This window comes from Lepus europaeus, chromosome 18 (assembly GCF_033115175.1).
Source record: "Lepus europaeus isolate LE1 chromosome 18, mLepTim1.pri, whole genome shotgun sequence".
Taxonomy (NCBI): Eukaryota; Metazoa; Chordata; class Mammalia; order Lagomorpha; family Leporidae; genus Lepus; species Lepus europaeus.
In genome coordinates, this window is record NC_084844.1 from 50,890,324 (window position 1) to 50,910,002 (window position 19,679).

Consider the following 19,679-nt stretch of genomic DNA (forward strand, 5'->3'; position numbering starts at 1 on the left):
AGCAGGTGCCCGCCCCAGCAGAAGGCCCAAGAAAGGCAGGAGAAGTGGGCAGGTGTCGGTGTGTGATATGCACAGGCACAGCCGGCGCTGCCACATCACTCAGCACCAACTCCACCAAGTGGTGCTAACCTTTTTCCAATTGAAAAATATTCCAGGGGCCAGCGTAGTGGCTCAGCGGGTTAATGCCCTGGCCTGAAGCGCTGGTATCCCACATGGGCACTGGCTCGAGTCCCGGCTACTCCACTGCCGACCCAGCTCTCTATGGCCTGGGAAAGCAGTAGAAGATGGCCCAAGTCCTTGGGCCCCTGCACCCGCATGGGAGACCTGGAAAAAGCTCCTGGTTCCTGGCTTCAGATCCATGCAGCTCTAGCCATTGTGGCCACATGGAGAGTGAACCAGCAGATGGGAGAACTCTCTCTCTCTCTCTGCCTCTTCTCTAACTCTGACTTTCGAATAAATAAATAAATCTTTATTTTTTATTTATTTTTTGACAGGCAGAGTGGATAGTGAGAGAGACAGAGAGAAAGGTCTTCCTTTTTGCTGTTGGTTCACCCTCCAATGGCCACTGCGGCCGGTTCATCTCGCTGATCCGAAGCCAGGAGCCAGGTGCTTCTCCTGGTCTCCCATGGGTGCAGGGCCCAAGCACTTGGGCCATCCTTCACTGCCTTCCCGGGCCATAGCAGAGAGCTGGCCTGGAAGAGGGGCAACCGGGATAGAATCCAGCGCCCCAACCGGGACTAGAACCCGGTGTGCCGGCGCTGCAAGGCGGAGGATTAGCCTGTTAAGCCACGGCGCTGGCCATAAATAAATCTTTTTAAAAAAAAAAGAAAAAGAAAAATATTCCAGGGGGCTGCATTATGGCACGGCAAGTTAAGCTGCCGCTTGCGATGCCGACATCTCATATCCGAATACCATTCCGAATCCCGGCTGCTCTTCTCCCAATCCAGCTTCCTGCTAATGTGCCCGGGAAGGCAGCAGCAGATGTCTACTGGCCTGGACTGTGGGGCTCCAGAACATACATGCTATGGGGGTGGGGACTCTGTTGTACTGCGATAGTCAATGCCAGTCTTTACATGAATCAATCGTGTAAATATTATTCTCATTTCCTGGCTGGGATCAACAAGTCCCAGAGAAGTAACCCGACAAGGCCTTCAGGCTGCTTTATTTTTTTAAATTTTTTGCAAGTTAGCAATTGCTAAAAAAAAAAAAAAAAAAAAATATTTAATTGAAAGGCAGAGTGACAGAGAGAGGGGGAAACACACAGAGGGAGAGACAGAGATGAGTTTTGCATCCACTGATCAAGTTCCCAGATGCCTGCAACAGAGCTAGGCCAGGCTCAAGTCAGGAGCCAGGAGCTCTATCCATGTGGGTGGCAGGACCCCAAGGACCGGGGCCGTCACCTGCTGCCTCTCAGGCACATCAGCAGGAAGCTGGACTGGACGTGCAGAGGAGCTGGGACTCAAACCAGGCACTCTGATATGGGATGCAGGCACCCCAAGGGGCAGCTTAACCCGCTGCACCACAACACCTGCCCCCACGTATTTTATTCTTGAAAATTTAAGAAAGCGAGAAGTCCCACCAATTCTCTCCCTCAAATACCCGCAATGGCCAGGGCTGGGCTGGGGGCCAAATCTGGCTGCTAGGAACTCAATCAAGGCCTCGCACGTGGGTGTCAGGAACCCAATCATTTGAGCCATCACTACTGCCTCCCAGGGTCTGCTCTGACAAAGAGTCCAGGCATTGAATCCAGATGTGGGACACTGCCACTGCTGGGCTAAACCCTCACCGCCATGCCCCACCCCCCAGCTTCTAAGTGACAGGTGTAGGATTCAGGCTCAGTTCTCCCCGACCTCAAGCCTATAGCCCTCTCCAGGACAGGATGCAGAAGAAAGGTGTGGGGTAGGAAGGGGACTGGTGCTCTGGGTGGCTGCGACAAGGACTCAGGCCCTCCAAGGAAGACAGGCGTGGGCTTTTCTAGACGTTTATTTATGAAATGCTTATTGCACTGGTACACAGTTAGTGTCTATCAGTAGGCTGGCGGAGGGAATTAGTGTGCGCTCATCCTCATCCCCATGTGGGGTGCAGCCCGCAGGGCCTCCGCTCTCCCCTCCACCCTGGCAGCAATGGGCCTGGAGAGGACCGGGAGGAGAAGGGGGGAGATGGGGAGGCCCCTCCTCCTGCAATGAGAAGTCCCACCCCCTACGTCCTAGCAGCAGTGGTTTGAGCTGGGCAGCAAGGTGGATGAAGCCCTCTGGGCCCCTCTCCATCCCCCTCTGCCCAGGGATGAGAGCGCCCCCTCTGGCCACTTCTCAAGGAAGGGCCCTCAGTGGCTTCTCCAGCCCCTTCCGGGACACTGCTTGTGCCTGCACGGCCCTCAGTCCTCAGGGTAAAGGAGCAGGCAGCCGGTGCCCTCTGCCCGAGCGGAGCCTCTGCTACGTCCACACCTCCAGGGGAATCATGCCCTCCTTGCTGCCCAGCGGCGGCAGCAAAGACTCATCCTCCAGGAACTTGAGGGGGAAGTGGACCAAGTGGCCTTGGACCTGGGTGAGCTCCGACCTGGCCAAGGGAGGGCTGACCACGGCCAGGGGCTCCACGGCCACGTACTCCCGGAGAGTCCGCAGGGAGCGCGTGGCATTGGACGGCAGGCAGCGGAAGATCTGTGGGCAAGGGGGCACCGAGGCCAGTCAGCTGGAGGGGACTCCCCCAACCGGACTCCTCCACCCCACCCCAATCATCTCTCCACACCCCCAGCACTGACCGGGGTCACTGACTTCCTCCAGAGTGGCCTCCCCCCAGGCCCTCATCCCCCTTCTGACAATGCCGGAGTGGAGGGGCTGCAGGATGGCCCCCCACCCCCCCAGGCCAGCGCCCCTCAGCTCCCACCTGCTCGTAGATATTGGCATTGTTTTCTGCTGTTGCTTGCCACAACTGGAAGAAGTCATCACACACAGGGTCTCGGAGATCCAGGTCGGGCCGGGCATTTGCACCAAGAATCACGCTACGGGACAAAGGGGTCCCAGCAACACCAGGTTAGGATATTCAGAGACTGAGTGCTACAAGGTTGTGTTGTCCCTACCCCGGTAATTCAAAACAGATGCGAGAGGAAACAGTAAGATAAGCGTGAATGAGGCCAGCAAAGCTTTGATTTGTCTGTACATTGGTGCTGAAAATCTTTTAAATACTTCCCTGTCTCTTTTTTTTTTTTTTGGGGGGGGGGGTGTTCCTTCCTCGCTGAAACCCTAAACTGGACTAGTGTGCTTCATGGGGAGTCAGTATCGCCTCTCAGCAACCCTCACACGCAGTTCCAAAGACAGCCCCTGCACCTGCTCCGCCCTGCCCCGCCTCCCCCCACCCCCACCCCCACCCCCACCCCCACCCCGGCTCTACCTGAAGCAGTGCTTCCGCAAACTCAAGGCGAATCTGCCTGCCTGGTACTCGGCCCCATCCATGAGGGACGGCTCCATCTCTGTGTCCTCAATCAGCACAGCCAGCTCACTGTCCCTCTTCCCCAGCAAGCTCCGGTCATTGATGTTGGCAGAACCTGGGTGGGTGCGCGACACTCAGTCTTGCTGGGGCCCAGGGGGACGCCCACCCTGCATCCCCTCCACCCCCTCCCCCCGCCCAGCACGGACCGATGATGACTGTGCGGTCGTCCGCAATGAGCATCTTGCTGTGGATGTAGATGAGCTCCGAGACCGGGTGCCCGCCCAGCTCTCCGTGGGTGCGGAGTCCGCAGATGGATATGTAGTCCCGCCACGCCGTCCCCACTGCGCATAGGAAGGCCAGAGAGGGGAGGGGGCGGGTGAGAGGTGCCCACCGCAGGCCGGCGCGGTCCTGTCCCACCTCTCTCCTCATTCAGGAGCCATTCCTGCAGCCTGTGTACTTCTCCCCGCGGTCCAAGGCCACCTGTGGCCAGAGTAGCGTCCTCTCCACCCCCAGGCCTCCAGCTCCAGAATCTCTCCCTCCCAGGGCCAGGCCTTGAGCCCCTGCCCCCCCCCCCAGCTCCAGAATCTCTCCCTCCCAGGGCCAGGCCTTGAGCCCCTGCCCCCAGCACTTACTGGCTGCTTTGAGGCGGTGCAGTATGGAATACTCCCCACGACACAGGGTCCTGAGGGCAAGAGAGAGGGGAGGGGGTGGAGGTGGGGAGAGTGGGGGAGGCGGGGGAGGGTGGAGGAGGTGGAGGGGAGGGATGTGGGGGCTGGGGGAGGGTGGTGGAGGTGGGGAGAGTTGTGGAGGCTGGGGGAGGATGGGGGAGGCGGAGGGGAGGGACGTGGGGGCTGGGGGAGGGGTTGGGGCGGGGGAGGGAGGCAGAGGCAGGGGTAGGGGTTGGAGCGGGGGAGGGAAGGCCCTCAAAAATCCAGCAGAAAGGGGTCAGGACAGTGAGGAGGGAGGCACAGGTGGGAGGGGGTCAGGACAGTGAGGAGGGAGGCACAGGTGGGAGAGGGTCAGGACAGTGAGGAGGGAGGCACAGGTGGGAGGGGGTCAGGACAGTGAGGAGGGAGGCACAGGTGGGAGGGGGTCAGGATAGTGAGGAGGGAGGCACAGGTGGGAGGGGGTCAGGACAGTGAGGAGGGAGGCACAGGTGGGAGGGGGTCAGGACAGTAAGGAGGAGGCACGGGGGGAGGGGGTCAAGACAGTGAGGAGGAGGCACAGGGGGGAGGGGGTCAGGACAGTGAGGAGGAGGCACAGGTGGGAGGGGGTCAGGACAGTGAGGAGGAGGCACAGGTGGGAGGGGGTCAGGACAGTGAGGAGGGAGGCACAGGTGGGAGGGGGTCAGGACAGTGAGGAGGAGGCACAGGTGGGAGGGGGTCAGGACAGTGAGGAGGAGGCACAGGTGGGATGGGGGTCACCTGTAGGTGAAGTGCAGAATGGCCTGGATGGAGTTGCCCCCGCCTGTAGAGATGTCGCCCTCGAAGCCAGGGAGCAGGGGCAAAAGCACGTAGACCCGGAAACGCTGCCCCTGGCTGGGGAGAGGGGCGGGGTCAGCGGTGGGGGACAGGACCCTAAAGCCCCACCCCTTCCGGCTGGGCTAAGCCCCGCCCCACGCCCCTTACTTGTGGGCCTTCAGAATTCGGTCCACGATCTCATCGCCCACCTTGTTCAGAACCGACCGCCCATCTGAGCAGCTAATGAAGAACTGGTTCTGGGGCAAGGGTGAAAGACAGACGTCAGCAGTCTCCCAGCCCAGCGCCAGCCACGCCAGCCCCGGGTGAGCGGTCCCACTGACATCCCAAGTCCCTCTCCCGGCACATCCTCCACCTCGCCCCAGGCAGACCTCAATGTAGAGGAAGTGGCGGCTCTCCCGGATGGTGTGCAGGTACGCATTGAGGATGGAGCTCTCCAAAGTGCCCGCTGACCAGCGGTCCACGGACCGCAGGACCTGGAGGGATGGTGGACAGGATGTGGTGCCAACCCAGAGAGGGCAAGCCCGGGAGCCTCACTCGGCAGGGAGAGCGGGCTGAAGTGGGGCCCCCACCTGCACAGTGGTGCACTGTCCCCCGGAGATGGTGAAAGGGAGATGGTTTGCAGTGCTGGTGGACTTGGGCAGCAGGTAGGGGTACATGGGTATCTTGTACTTGGCCTTGGTGGTCTGAAGTGAAGAGAGGGCAGCGTCAGCAGGGGGTGGCTGTCCCCGGCTCCCTCCCTCCTTCCTTCCCTCCTGCCCCTGCTGGGAGGGGCAGGCACCTTGGTGAAGTTCCAGCGCTGGATGAAGTGGCGGGCGAGGTCACGGGCAGGGGGGCCATGGACAACCACCCCGATGTCCCGCCATGGCATCCGGGGGGTGGTCTCCCTGTCAATGAAATCTGGGGGTCCCGGGAGAGTCAGGCATGGTCTCTTGGGGATGACTGGGGCAGGGGGGTAGGGTAGCAGGATCATGGCGGAGAGATGCCTGGACCCAGCGCATCCCATTCCCAGTCCCCGTGTCAGCTTCTGCCCCTGCTGTCTGCACTCAGGGGCTTTGGGGGAGAGGACCTCACCTTCAAAAGGCCGGTCCAGCTGCACCCAGTCCTTGGCGATGAGGTTGCTGTAGTCCTTGCCCAGCCAGAAGAGGTGGTTGTGAGACAGGTCTAGGGAAGCTTCAGGGTCTGGCTGTGGCAGGTGAGGCTGCAGGGGGAACACACCCAAGGCAGGGGGGCAAGGAGAGGTCACGGTCCCGGGGGCCACACCGAGCCGGGCCACAGAGAAGACAGGAGCACTGAAAGAGTGCGAGACACGGAGAGGAGGAATGAGGCAGAGAGAGTTTGGTTTCCCAGCCTTCCCTGCAGCCGCGTGGGGCTGTGATATGTTCCAGAGGGGTTCTTGGGGTTCCTGAAAGAGCCTGGAAGGACTGGAGCTGGGAAGCGATGTGGAGTCAGGGTGGGGCTCAGGAGGACCTGGGGGGGGGTACCTGGGCGGTGGCTGACTCGGAGTTGTCAAGGTCTGTCAGTCTATAGTGCACGTCGTCCCAGCGCCCGTAGGCAAGGTCCAGCCCCCCCAAGAAGGCCACCACCTGGTCCACCACCAGCAGCTTCTCATGGTGAGCCCACAGCGTCATCTGGTCTGGGTGCCGCATCACCTGGGGCAGGCGTGGAGCCGACAAGAAGGGGGGTTGGGGTGAGAGAAGGTAGAGGCTGTTGGGAGGGAGAGGAGGGAAGAGGGCACTGGGTGGAGGGGTCTCTGGGCTGGGGGGGAGGGGAAAGGGCGGCCGGGTGGAGGGGTCCCTGGGCTCGGGGGGAGGGGAGAGGGCAGCTGGGGGAGGGGTCTCTGGGCTCAGAGGGAGGGGAGAGTACAGCTGGAGGAGGGGTCTCAGGCTCAGGAGCCACCTTTACGTTGGGGTGCAGCAGCATCAGCGCCCTCTTGCTATAGCCACTGTTGATGCCCAAGGCCAATTCCACTTCCTTAAACAGCAGCACGGACACACGAACACCCTCCTCCTGGCGGTGAGCGCAGGAATCAGATCCTAGGAGCCCCCTTCCACCCTTCCGTCTCAATCCACACACCTTCCCCAACTGTCACTCACCCGCTCATCTCCCATCTAACGTTCATCCATCCGGCCACCTGCCCAGCTGCCGTTCTACCTTCCCAACTCCTATCCGTCCATCCATCTCACCCACACATCCTCCTCCTGTCCGTCAACGTCCACACATGCCCCCTCCGTGGCAGGCACTGGGCCTTGCCCTGGAAGTAGTGAGAGAGAGGGACACGCACACACCCAGGTGACACAATAAAGTGTATGGGGACCAGGCGAGAAGCCTCTGCTGGGTGTGGGGGAGCAGGACAGGGAGGTGCAAGTTCTGCTCAGGGAGGAGGGAGCAGGGAGCAGGTGCCAGGACGGGCAGTTTCCCTCTCCTGAAGCCTCACATCCGCTTCTTACTCCCACACTGCAGCGTCTCCAATCGCCCTCTGCCCATAAACCTCGCCATGCCTGGGCGGCAGCCTGACCACACTCCTCACCGCCTTTCTCTTGAGCAAAATGTCCAGTCTCCAGTCGTCCGAATGGGCCGGGCGCTTCAGGTACACCTCGGGACTCAACCTAGGGGCGAGGGCAGGTGGTGAGGGACAAGCCAAGGCCGCTGCTCCCCCGCTGCTCTCTCCTCTCACCCGTCTGCTGATCGGCCGCGGGCCCGGTGCCCCCAGCTCCCAAGTGCCTTTCCCCACTCACCACCAGTCTGTGATGAAAATCTCCTCTCGAGCTCGCAGGATGGCGTCGGCCACAGCGGCAAAGTAACCTGCCCCATTTACGAACCTGGGAGGAGGCCGAGCCAGGGAAGTCAGGGGAGTCAGAGGCCAGAAAGCTCTGGAGAGTGAAGTGGGAGGACAGTCAGGGGTCAGAGGTGACAGCAGGGTCAAAGATCAGAAACGAGCAGGGAGGTCAGACGGCATCAAGATAGAGTGGGCCTTGCCAGTAAGGTTTGCCAGTATGAGCCGACTAGAAAGACATAGGAGCTGGCGTGTGGTGCTGCAGGAGAAGGCCTAGCTAGAGCCGCCGGCATCTCCTATCGGAGCGCTGGTTGGAGTCCCAGCTGCTCTGCTTCTGATCCAGCCTTTAGCTAGTGCACCTGGGAGGGCAGCAGATGGCCCAGCTACTTGGGCCCTTGCCACCCATATGGGAGACCAGGATGGAGTTCCTGGCTTCTGGCGTTGGCCTGGCCCAGACCTGGCTGTTGTGGCCATATGGGCAGTGAACCAGCAAGTAGAAGGTCTCTCTTTTTTCCTCTCTATCACTGCCTTTCAAATAAATAAATTTTCGGCCGGTGCCGCGGCTCAATAGGCTAATCCTCCACCTAGCGGCGCTGGCACACTGGGTTCTAGTCCTGGTTGGGGTGCCGGATTCTGTCCCGGTTGCCCCTCTTCCAGGCCAGCTCTCTGCTGTGGCCAGGGAGTGCAGTGGAGGATGGCCCAAGTACTTGGGCCCTGCACCCCATGGGAGACCAGGAGAAGCACCTGGCTCCTGCCATCGGATCAGCGCGGTGCGCCAGCCGCAGCGCACCGGCCGTGGCGGCCACTGGAGGGTGAACCAACGGCAAAAGGAAGACCTTTCTCTCTCTCTCACTGTCCACTCTGCCTGTCAAAAATTAAAAAATAAATAAATAAATAAATAAATTTCCTTAAAGACACAATCAAGGAAAGAAATTGGCTGAGAAGGTTGATGTATCATACAAGCAGGCAACAGTCGTCACCCCTACCTGACCTGCCTGCCTGCTGCTTCCTTGCCGTGTGTTCAGTAAATCATACAAGCAAATCAGTAACAAAGCAACTGAAAAATGAGCAAATAAGAAGCAGACAGTTCACAGAGCAAATTAAAATAGCCAATCACAGGGGAAAATGTTCAGTTTCACTAATAAACAGAAATGGAAATTAAAACTAAACTGAAATAACTGGGGCCAGCATTGTGGCATAGCGTGTAAACCCACAGCCTGCCCCCGACACACCGGCATCCCATATGGGCATCAGTTCATGTCCTGGCTGCTCCACTTCCAATCCAGCTCCCTGCTAATGGCCTGGGAAGGCAGTGGAGGATGGCTCAAGTGTTTGGGCCCTTGCTCCGCATCTGAGAGACCCGGAAGAAGCTCCTGGCACCTGGCTCTGGCCTGGCCCAGATTTGGCTTCTGCGGCCATCTAGAGATCTTCCATCTGCTGGTTGATTCCCCAGAAGCCACAATAACCAGGGCTGGACCAGGGTGGCAGTACTTGAGCCATCACTTCCTGCCCCCCCCAGGGTGTACATTAGCAGGAAGTTAGAATTAGAAGTGGAGCTAGGACTTGAACCCAGGCATTCTAATATGGGATGCCAGCATTCCATCTGGCATCTTGAACTGTACCATAGCACTTGTCCCTGAAATAACACTAGATTGGCAAAAGTTAAAACTGGGCTGGCATCAGGCCTAGTGGCTGGCATTGATTAAGATGATTAAATCCTGGGCTGGCACTGTGGCGCAATGGGTTAATGCCCTGGCCTGAAGCGCCGGCATCCCATATGAGCGTCAGTTCAAGTCCTGGCTGCTCCTCTTCCAACCCAGCTCTCTGTTATGGCCTGGGATAGCAGTAGAAGATGGTCCAAGTATCTTTGGGCCCCTGCACCTGCGTGGGAGACCCAGAAGAAGCTCCTGGCTCCTGGCTCCGGATCAGCGTAGCTCCAGCCGTTGTGGCCACCTGTGGAGTGAACCAGCAGGTAGAAGACCTTTCTGTCTCTACCTCTCTCTGTAACTTTGTCTTTCAAATAAATAAAATAAATCTTAAAAAAAGAAAAAAGATGATTGAACCCTGTGGCTAAGCCTCCACCTGCAGTGCCAGCATCCCATATGGGTACCAATTTTAGTCCCATCCAGCTCTCTGCTGTGGCCTGGCAAAGCAGTAGAAGATAGCCCAAACCTTTGGGTCCTTGCACCTGCATGGGAGACCTAGAAGCTCCTGGCTCCTGGTACCTGGCTCCTGACCAGCCTAGCTCCAGCCACTGCAACCATTTGAGAAGTGAACTAGCAGATGGAAGATGTTTTTCTCTGTCTCTCCCTTTCTCTGTAATTCTGCCTCTCCAATAAATAATTAAAATCTTAAAAAAAAAAAAAAGTGCCTGTGTCCCACATGGACATTTCTGGGTTCGATTCCTGGCTTCAGCTCCTGAACCCAGCTTCTTATCAGTGCCAACACTGGGAGGCAACAGGTGATGGTTGAGTTCTTGCCACCTAGGCAGGAGGCTTGGAGTGGGTTCCTGGCTCCTGGCTTCAGCTTGGCACAGCCCCAGCTATTATGGGCATTTGGGGAGTGAACAAGCAGATGGGAACTCTATCAAAAAAAAAAAAAAAAAAAGCTAATATAATTAGTAACATTCAGTAATGGCATATGGGAAAGTGAGTGTTCTCATAGACTATGAAGATATATGGAGATATATGTTAATTATATAATCCTTCTAGAAAAAAATTTGGCAATATCTATCAAAATAGTAAATGTGCAGATCCTTTAATACCATTAAATACACATAGTAATTCTTTTTTTTTTTTGATAGGCAGAGTAGATAGACAGAGAGAAAGGTCTTCCTTTTTGCCGTTGGTTCACCCTCCAATGGCCGCTGAGGCCGGCGCATCGCGCTGATCCAAAGCCAGGAGCCAGGTGCTTCTCCTGGTCTCCAATGCAGGTGCAGGGCCCAAGCACTTGGGCCATCCCCCGCTGCCTTCCCGGGCCATAGCAGAGAGCTGGCCTGGAAGAGGGGCAACCGGGATAGAATCCGGCGCCCCAACTGGGACTAGAACCCAGTGTGCCGGCGCAGCAAGGCGGAGGATTAGCCTGTTGAGCCACGGTACCAGCCTCACATAGTAATTTTTTTTTCTTGAATATTTATTTATTTATTGAAAGACAGTTACATTGAGAGAGAGGAAAAGAGAGGGAGGGAGAGAATCTTTCATTTGATGATTCACTCCCCAAATGGCTGCAAAGGCTGCGGCTGGGCCAGGCCAAAGCCAGGAGCCAGGAACTCCATTTGGGTCTCCCACATGGGTAACAGGATCTTGAGCACTTGGGCCACCTTTTGCTGCTTCCCAGGCACACTATTAGAGACCTGGATTGGAAGGGGAGCAGCCAGGACTCGAACTAACGCTCATATGGGATGCTGGCCCCAGTAATAATTATTATTTTTTTTTTTTGACAGGCAGAGTGGACAGAGAGAGAGACAGAGAAAGGTCTTCCTTTGCCGTTGGTTCACCCTCCAATGGCCGCCGCGGCCGGCACGCTGCGGCAGGAGCACTGCGCTGATCCGAAGGCAGGAGCCAGGTGCTTCTTCTGGTCTCCCATGGAGTGCAGGGCCCAAGTGCTTGGGCCATCCTCCACTGCACTCCCGGGCTACAGCAGAGAGCTGGCCTGGAAGAGGGGCAACCGGGACTAGAACCCGGTGTGCCAGTGCCGCAAGGTGGAGGATTAGCCTAGTGAGCCGCGGCGCCGGCCATCAGTAATTATTTTTCTAGGAATGCATTCTATAAAACCCTCAAAGATTGTGCTCATCACAGCACTGTTTGTAAGAATGAAAAATGGAAAATAATTTAAATGTCTAGTCTCAAATAGATTAAGTGAACAAAATAAGCTGGAGAGGGTGAAGGATTTCATTTATGTTAAAACAAAAAGCAACATATGTGCATGCACACATATATAAAAACACGCAGGAGAGGCTCTAGGAGATACATCTTACACAGTGCCAGGAGCAGGTGTTGCGGGGCAGCCTGGTAAGCCACTGCTTGCAACATCGGCATCCCATAGCCGAGTGCCAGTTTGAGTCCCAGCTGCTCCACTTCCAATCCAGTTCCCCGCTAGCATGCCTGGGAAAGTACTTTGGGTGCTGCCACCCACTTGGGAGACCCGGATGGATTTCCTGGCTCCTGGCTTTGGCCTGGCCCAGACCTGGCTGTTGTGGTCATTTGGGGAGTGAATCAGTAGATGGAAGATCTCCCTCTCTGTCTCTGCCTTTCATATAACTTAAACACACACACACAGAACTTTTGCCAGGGTTTCTTCAGGTAAAGAAATGGGATTTGGGGGGTAGAGGGAAGAATAAGGGAGGTAGGTAAAGGACTGTGCCAGGAGGAGGGGCTTCCATTGTTTACTTAATATGTTGTCGTACTATTTGGTTGTTTAACAAGTAGTAGTCTAGAATGGCTGTTAGGAACAGTCTTAGCCCAGACTACACAGATTTGAACCTTGGTTCCACTCTTCACAATGTTCTGTAACTTGGACAAGTTACTTAATCTCTCCTGGGCTCCGTTTTCTCCTGAGTAAAATGGCAATAACGGGTGTACTTGCCTCATAAAGTTCTTGGGAAGATCCAATAGGCTAATACAAAAGATACTTCAAGAAGTTCATGGAAAATCTAATTAAAAGTTAAGTTCACAGAGGCTAGTATTGTGGCGTAGCCAGTGGAGCCACAGCTTGCACTGCTACCGTCCCACATCAGAGTGCTGGTTTGAGTCCTGGCTGCTCCACTTCTGATCTGGTTTCCTGCTGGTACTCCTGGGAGGGCAGCAGAGGATGCCTCAAGTGTTTGGGCCCCTCCCACTCACAGGAGAGACCCAGATGGAGTTCTAGGCTGGCTTTGGCCTGGCTCAGCCCTGGAATTTTTTTTAAAAACCTATTTGTGGGGGCTGACGCCATGGCTCACTTAGCTAATCCTCTGCCTGCGGTGATGGAATCCCATATGGGCACCGGGAAGGGAGTGGAGCATGGCCCAAGTGCTTAGGCCCTGCACCTGCATGGGAGACCAGGAGGAAGCACCTGGCTCCTGGCTTGAGATCGGCACAGCTCCGGCTGTAGCAGCCATTTGAGGGATGAACCAACAGAAGGAAGACCATTCTCTCTGTCTCTCGCTCTCACTGTCTGTAACTCTACCTCTCAAATAAATAAATAAATCTTTAAAAAAAAACTGGCCGGCGCCGCAGCTCACTAGGCTAATCCTCCGCCTTGCGGCGCCGGCACACCAGGTTCTAGTCCCGGTTGGGGCACCGATCCTGTCCCGGTTGCCCCTCTTCCAGGCCAGCTCTCTGCTGTGGCCAGGGAGTACAGTGGAGGATGGCCCAAGTCCTTGGGCCCTGCACCCCATGGGAGACCAGGATAAGCACCTGGCTCCTGCCATCGGATCAGCGCGGTGCGCCGGCCGCAGCGCGCTACCGCGGCGGCCATTGGAGGGTGAACCAACGGCAAAAGGAAGACCTTTCTCTCTGTCTCTCTCTCTCACTATCCACTCTGCCTGTCAAAAAAAAAAAAAAAAAAAAAAACTATTTGTGGTACAAAAATAACCACAATCCATAGATGGCTGTTTTTTGTTTGTTTGTTTGTTTTTTGACAGGCAGAGTGGATAGTGAGAGAGACAGAGAGGAAGGTCTTCCTTTTTGCCGTTGGTTCACCCTTCAATGGCCGCTGCGGCCGGCGCATCTCGTTGATCCGAAGCCAGGAGCCAGGCGCTTCTCCTGGTCTCCCATGCGGGTGCAGGGCCCAAGGACTTGGGCCATCCTCCACTGCCTTCCCGGGCCATAGCAGAGAGCTGGCCTGGAAGAGGGGCAACCGGGATAGAATCCGGCGCCCCAACCAGGACTAGAACCCGGTGTGCTGGCACCGCAAGGTGGAGGATTAGCCTGTTAAGCCACGGCGCCGGCCCAGATGGTTGCTTCATACTGCTCATTTGTCATCAACTTTTTGAAGAATCCTTACATGCATGGATTTCTAATTTTTTTGCTAAAATAACATTTTAATTCCACTTTCCATGAACTTTTTGAAGTACTCTCATACGTGTAAAACACTTAATTCCCAGCATACAGTAAATACTTCCCAAGTATTACATATTATCAATTGTTATGCTAAAAGCTACACCCACATCCCACACTGGAGTAACTGGGTTCAATTCCTAGCTCCAGTTCCTAACTGCAGCTGCCTGCTATAATGCAGACCCCAAGAGGCAGCAGTAATGGTTCAAGTAGTTGGGTTCCTGTCATCCATGTGAGAGACCTGGATTGAGTTCCCAGTTCCTGGTTTCAGTCCCAACCTAGCCCAGGCTGTTGTGGGCATTTAGGGAGTGAACCGATAGGAGCTCGTGTGTGTGTGTGTGTGTGTGTCCCTGTTTCTATCTCTTAATATCTCCGTGCCTCTCAAATAAATGACGATCACTTGTGGGGCAGGCATTTGGCCTGGCAGGCCAAATGAGGCACCGTTCAGGACTTACCTGACTGGCAAGTTTCAGTATCTGTCTCTGGCCTCGACTCCTGTTTCCTGCTAATGCAGACCTTGGGAGGCAGTGGTGATGGCTCAAGTGACTGAGTTCCCACCACCCACATGGGAACCTGGATCGAGCCTGTAGCTCCTGGATGTGACCTCATCCCAGTCCTGGCTGTTACGGGCATTTGGGAAGTGAGTCAGCAGCGCGCACGCTCTCTCTCTCTCTGTGTGTGTCTGTCTGCTTCTCATATAAATAAAAACTAAAACAAAAGCAAAATCTCAACACCACCCCCAAGAAAAAAAAATTCTTCCATGACGCCCCAGAGCCAGCAATCAAGTTCACCCTCATCAGCTCAGCACAGGCTGCTGACTCCCAGCCCCTACTCCTACAGCTGCTCCCTGCTTTGTAGCCATATTCAGGCCTCAAGGACCCCAGACCCGCCAGGCTGTTTCTGTCCACTCTGCCTGCACTGCCCTGCGGCCTTTTCTTTGTCTTGCTAAGGAAGCCTTGAGGTTACTGCCTTCTGGAAGTTTGTCCCCAGGTCCTCACGCTGGGCAGACGCCCCCAGTCTGTGTTCGGTGCTCTGCATCTATCACGATATTTCATGATGGGATCACTTCCCTCAACCATAGAAGCCTGCATCCCGCACATAGCAGGTGCTTGGGAAACCTTTACTAAATGAAGAAATGTATGAGAGGTCTGAGATCCCGGAGAGCAGCTCAGGGTGGTAGCAGGGATCTGAAAGGTCATATGAGGTCAGAGAGATCAGGGGTCAGAGGAGATTACCAAGCCTGGGGGTCAGAAAGGTCAGAGGGGAGTCAGGGGGATCTGTGTGGTTAAAGAGGCTGGAGGTCAGGGAGGGTCACTGAGGTCAGCAGGGGTCAGAGGGATAAGAGAGGACCGAGGACCCACAGAATACCAGGGGGTCAGGAAGGCCACACACACACATGCTCAGAATGGACAGCAGGGTCTCACCACCGGGCCAAGGTCCCAGGCCGGGGCGGGGCGAAGCTCTCATGCCGGTGCAGCTGCAGGAAATCTTTGCCGAGGCCCTGAGCCAGCTCGGTGATCTCCTGGGCCCACCACCGGGCCTGCCGGTAGCTGCTGCACTTGAGAATCAAGGACCTGGAGGGGAACAAGGACGGGGCCAGTCATCCTGGCCCTTCATACCCGCCAGGGACCTCCCTGTTTCGGCCTTTTCCTACTTCCTCCCTTAGTCCTTAATCAAGACGCCGTGGGGCCAGGCTACACTTTACTCCTGGCTGGGGCCCAGCAAGCAGCCCTGGCCCAGGCACTCAGGTTTGTCGAATGAGCAAACGAGAAGGGAGCTTTTCTTCCACTGGGAGCACGGTCCCTGGGCTTACAGGGGCTGCTCTCTCTGGCCTCAGATTGTAAGAGCATCCCAAGCATGTGGCTGGACCAGTTCCCAGGTTCAAAACTACTTGGGTCCCAGGCAGTGGAAAAGCCTTCCCTTCCTCTCTGCCACAGTCCCCTGGCCCCGCATGAACCCCCCAAGGGTGGCAGGCTGGGTCCCCTCACCCCTCACCCCGGGGGGGCCTCACCTGTGGGAGGTGTCGATGCGCACCCCATACCGAGCCTCTGTGCTCCTCTTCCCCACCTGCACCTCGAAGCCTGGGTCGAAGAGCTGAACAAAGGAGATGGCGCCGGTCTCCAGGGTCATGTAGAGCAGGAAGGAGTCTTTCACCACCAGCCACCTGGACAGAAGGGCTCCGATTCCTCCCTGCCCGCCAGCTCCCCTTCCTCACCCCCAGCCCCTGCCCAGCCGCTCAGCCCCCACCCCCACCTCTTGGACCAGCGATAACAAACTTGGTCTCGGCCACAGCAGGTGAGGCCAGGGACGCGGTGGCCACCCGAGCGCTTCCGGATCACGCCCTCCCTGTGGGGACAACCAGGAAGAGATGCTGGATGAGGGCTGCAGCCCCCCGCCCGCCCCGTTCTCAGGGGGAAGGGCTGGGGAGTGAGGGCTGCAGACGGCTGGGGGAGGCGTGTTCCACACTCACAATCCTTTGGAGCCCAGGTCTGGGATAAAGGACAGCTGACTGACTTCCAGGAACTCTGTCTGGAGAGGAAGACAAAAGTGCAGAGGAGCCCCCTGGCCTTCGGTCCCTCGTGCCCCCGTGGACCCAGGCCCATCGTCCCCTCGGGGGCCTGTCTATCCTGCTCCGCCTCAGGAGAGGCGGCTGGACCTCACCATGGCGTGGTAGTTGCGGTAGAAGGACATGGTCAAGAGGCGGTTGAGGTAATTCTCCAGGTATTTCTGAAGTGGGAATGGGAGACAGAAACGGGTGGGACCAGAGCCACGTGCACAGAGGGACGCCTTCCCAGGGAACCGGGTGTCTGTCGCACCTGCTTGCTGGCTGTGTGTCTGCTGGAGCCCTCATGACCTGCTCGGGGTAGAGAGGGCATCTCTCTGTTGGTGGCCTCTCGGGTCGCAGAAGAGGGAATAGCAAAGCTGCGGAAGGGATGGGGTGCGGGTCAGGCCTGGTGTGGAGGCGCAGGTGGGGGCAAAGGCACTGGCAGGCTGGGCTGCTGGGGTCTGGGAGGAGGGGAGGAGGTCAGGGGGCTGGCACAAGGCAGACCTCCCTGTCCTGGGATTGGAGAGGCTGCCAAGGCCACTTTGGGCACCCAGCCCAGCTGAGATGTTGGCACCGGAACCGCGGCCAGGGAGAGCTGAGCAGGGTAAGTTTCCTAGTAACCAGGGTCAGGGGAGTTGGGGGCTGGGAAGTGCCTGGGGGTGGGCTGCACAGAAAGGAGCAATGGCTGGCGCGGGTCGAGGGGCGTCTGCCCTCCCCGATGCATCTGGGCTCCCCTCACCGGGCCAGGGGGAGCAGACTCATCAGGACTTTGTGTCTCAGGAGGTCCCGGTGCAGCTCCTGGAAATGACGGAACTTCTTCTTGGTGGTCCAGGAAAAGTCACCGTGCGTCAGGCGGACTGAATACAGAGTGCAGGTTCCCACCTGAGGATGCGAGCCGCTGAATCCCTGAACCCTCCCCTCCGGCCAGGGCCACCCCCACCCCGGGGCCCGCCTGGCCACCTTGGATCCACTGGTGTATCTTTCGGTGCCCACCACCTGGGCTGTGACAGGGACCCCAGGGGCGAACACCAAGGGGCGCGCTTTCATCGGCTGAAGGTCGTAGATGGCCAGAAAGGGGTGCATCCGGTCAGCTGGGAGGAGACAAAGTCCAAGACTGGAGCCCCCAGGAGGGCCCCAGCCCTTCCGGGCTCCCCTCCCCCGGGGGCCTTGATCCTGAGTACCTGGGTCCTCTCCCTCCCTCAGCGTGTCCACCTCATCCGGCTCCATCTGTAACTGGCTGGAGTCCAGGTCGTCCCCAGAGGAGAAGGGGCTCCTGGGGGTCGCCGTCATCTAGGAATGCGGGGCCGCCTCAGGGGGGCGCTCAGCCCTGCAGGTCCCACCCCCCAGCCTCGCACCCGCCGCCTCCCACCTCCTCCCACCTCCTCCTGCCCGGCCACCTCCCAGTGACGCGGCTCGAACCTCCATCCCCTACCCTAGGATGCAGGATCCCTCAACTCCGCCCTCTGTCGCGAACCGGGGCCCCCGGGGTACACCCAGCCCAGCCCGGATGTCCCGAACTAGGGCAGCGCAGAAACCAGAGGGCGCGGGACCAACGCGGCTCGGGCCGGGCCAGGCCGGCCGAGCGCGGGGGTCCCGGCGGGAATGAGGAAGTTGCGCGCTCCTGGTCCGGGAGAAGATTCCTGCAATCCGAGCTTGCGGCTGAGTCAGAGGCCCCCGCCGGTCTCGTCCCCGCCCGCTCTCCGGGGCGCGACACCCCCGCGGCGCCCCCAGCCCGGCCCCCTCACCCTGGCTGCTCCAGCCGGCGCCCGCGCGGTTTCGCGAGCCGAGGGAAGCGGAGGCGAACGCGAGCCGGAGCCGGTGCCCACACCCGAGCGGGCCGGGGCGGGGCCGGGGCTCGGGCCTGCCCTCGGGGGCGGGACGGCCCCGGCCTCCCCTCCGCGGGATTCTCGCCTGGCGCGTCCCGCCCCCGCCGCCCTCGCCGCCCTCGGCCCGGCCCGGCCCGGCCCGCCCCGGCCCGCCGAGACCGGGGACCTCCCACCGCCCGGGGGCCGCCTTCGCCCAGCCTGGCTGCGCCCTCGGTCCGAGCGCACCCGATCGCCACCCAGTGTGCGCTCCACCCGCGCGCGTCCCTCCACCAGCCGCGCTGCCTCGGGCCCCAGGCCGGCCGCGCCTCCGCGGAGGGACCTGCAGGTGCCTCTTTTTCCCAGACAGCGTTTGTAGAAGGAGGGGATGAGGGAAAATGCCCGAAGGGTGGTGGTTCTGAAAGCTGGCATTCTTGCATTCATTCACCAAACACTTATTGCGCACCTGCTCCGTGGTAGACTCTGAACTTAAACAAGTACAGTCCAGGGAAAATGACATTTTGTTATATTTCTGTTTTTTAAGCAAAGCAGGTTGCTTTATCTACTCCTGATGGACGGTTGGATTGTTTCTAGTTGACTACTCTGAATAAAACTCCTATAAACATTCCTGTATAAGTCTTTGTGTGGCTGCCTACTTTTATTTCCCTTGAGTAAATAGCAGTGGGGTTTCTGGGTCATATAAGTGTATGTTTAACCTACAAGAAACTGCCAAGTCGTTTTCCACAATTTTCACATTTCCACAAGCTTCAGCAGTTCCAGGTAGTCTACAATGGCCAACACGTGACAGTCAATTTTTCAAATTTATTTATTTGAAAATCAGAGTTACAGAGAGAGAGAGAGAGGTAGACTCCAGATGGCCTGGGCTGGGCCAGGGGGAAGCCAAGAGCTTCATCAGGGTCTCCCACATAGGTGGCAGGGGCCCAAACACTTGGGCCATCTTCCTTTGCTTTTCCCAGGCCATTAGCAGGGAGCAGAATTCGAAGTGGAGCAGCCAGGACAAGAAGTGGCACCCAGATGGGATTGGCAGTGTTGCAGGCAGCAGCCTTACCCTCTATGCCATGAAGTCAGGCTCTTGATAGTTAACTTTTTAAAAAGTTTTAATTTATTTGAAACGCTGAGTGAAATAGCGAGAGGGAGAGAGAGATCTTCCATCCACTGGTTCACTCTCCAAATGGCCACAACAGCCAAGACTGGGCCAGGCTCAAGACAGGAGCCAGGAGATCTATAGTTCTCCTACATGAATGGCAGGGGCCCAAGCACTTGGGCAGTCACCTGCTGCTTTCCCAGTTGCATTATCAGGGAGATGAATCAAAAATGAAGCAGTCTGGGTTCTGGGTCATATAAGTGCATGTTTAACCTACATGAAACTGCCAAGTCGTTTTTTTTTTTTTTTTTTGACAGGCAGAGTGGACAGTGAGAGAGAGAGACAGAGAGAAAGGTCTTCCTTTTGCCGTTGGTTCACCCTCCAATGGCCGCCGCGGTAGCGCGCTGCGGCCGGCGCACCGCGCTGTTCCGATGGCAGGAGCCAGGTGCTTCTCCTGGTCTCCCATGGGGTGCAGGACCCAAGGACTTGGGCCATCCTCCACTGCACTC

The 19,679-nt window shown here is 57.5% G+C and overlaps 1 protein-coding gene across 1 annotated transcript; it reads right to left on the minus strand.

The window, feature by feature from the left end:
- Positions 1 to 1,972: 1,972 nt before the first annotated feature.
- PLD2 (phospholipase D2) lies at positions 1,973 to 18,081 on the minus strand. The gene is made up of 25 exons (XM_062216448.1): positions 18,009 to 18,081; positions 17,445 to 17,553; positions 17,224 to 17,354; positions 17,003 to 17,145; positions 16,535 to 16,640; positions 16,380 to 16,445; positions 16,189 to 16,247; positions 15,972 to 16,064; positions 15,730 to 15,882; positions 15,143 to 15,292; positions 7,643 to 7,726; positions 7,435 to 7,513; positions 6,804 to 6,914; positions 6,389 to 6,556; positions 5,979 to 6,105; positions 5,686 to 5,804; positions 5,477 to 5,590; positions 5,276 to 5,380; positions 5,055 to 5,143; positions 4,851 to 4,964; positions 4,059 to 4,108; positions 3,633 to 3,767; positions 3,388 to 3,541; positions 2,884 to 2,998; positions 1,973 to 2,657 (listed from the first exon to the last, which is right to left on the minus strand). The coding sequence occupies exons 2-25, from the start codon at positions 17,551 to 17,553 to the stop codon at positions 2,433 to 2,435; spliced, it is 2,799 nt and encodes a 932-aa protein (XP_062072432.1). The 5' UTR covers positions 18,009 to 18,081; the 3' UTR covers positions 1,973 to 2,432.
- Positions 18,082 to 19,679: the final 1,598 nt, after the last annotated feature.

What these genes read in the sequence shown, in the direction of transcription:
- PLD2 (XM_062216448.1), bottom strand. Translation starts at nt 17,553, where the DNA reads ATGACGGCGACCCCCAGGAGCCCCTTCTCCTCTGGGGACGACCTGGAC. An exon ending in TGCTGCACCCCAACGTAAAG is followed by an intron (nt 6,557 to 6,803) that starts GTGGCTCCTGAG and finishes CGCCTGCCCCAG; the next exon opens with GTGATGCGGCACCCAGACCA. An exon ending in GCCACTTCCTCTACATTGAG is followed by an intron (nt 5,144 to 5,275) that starts GTCTGCCTGGGG and finishes CCCTTGCCCCAG; the next exon opens with AACCAGTTCTTCATTAGCTG.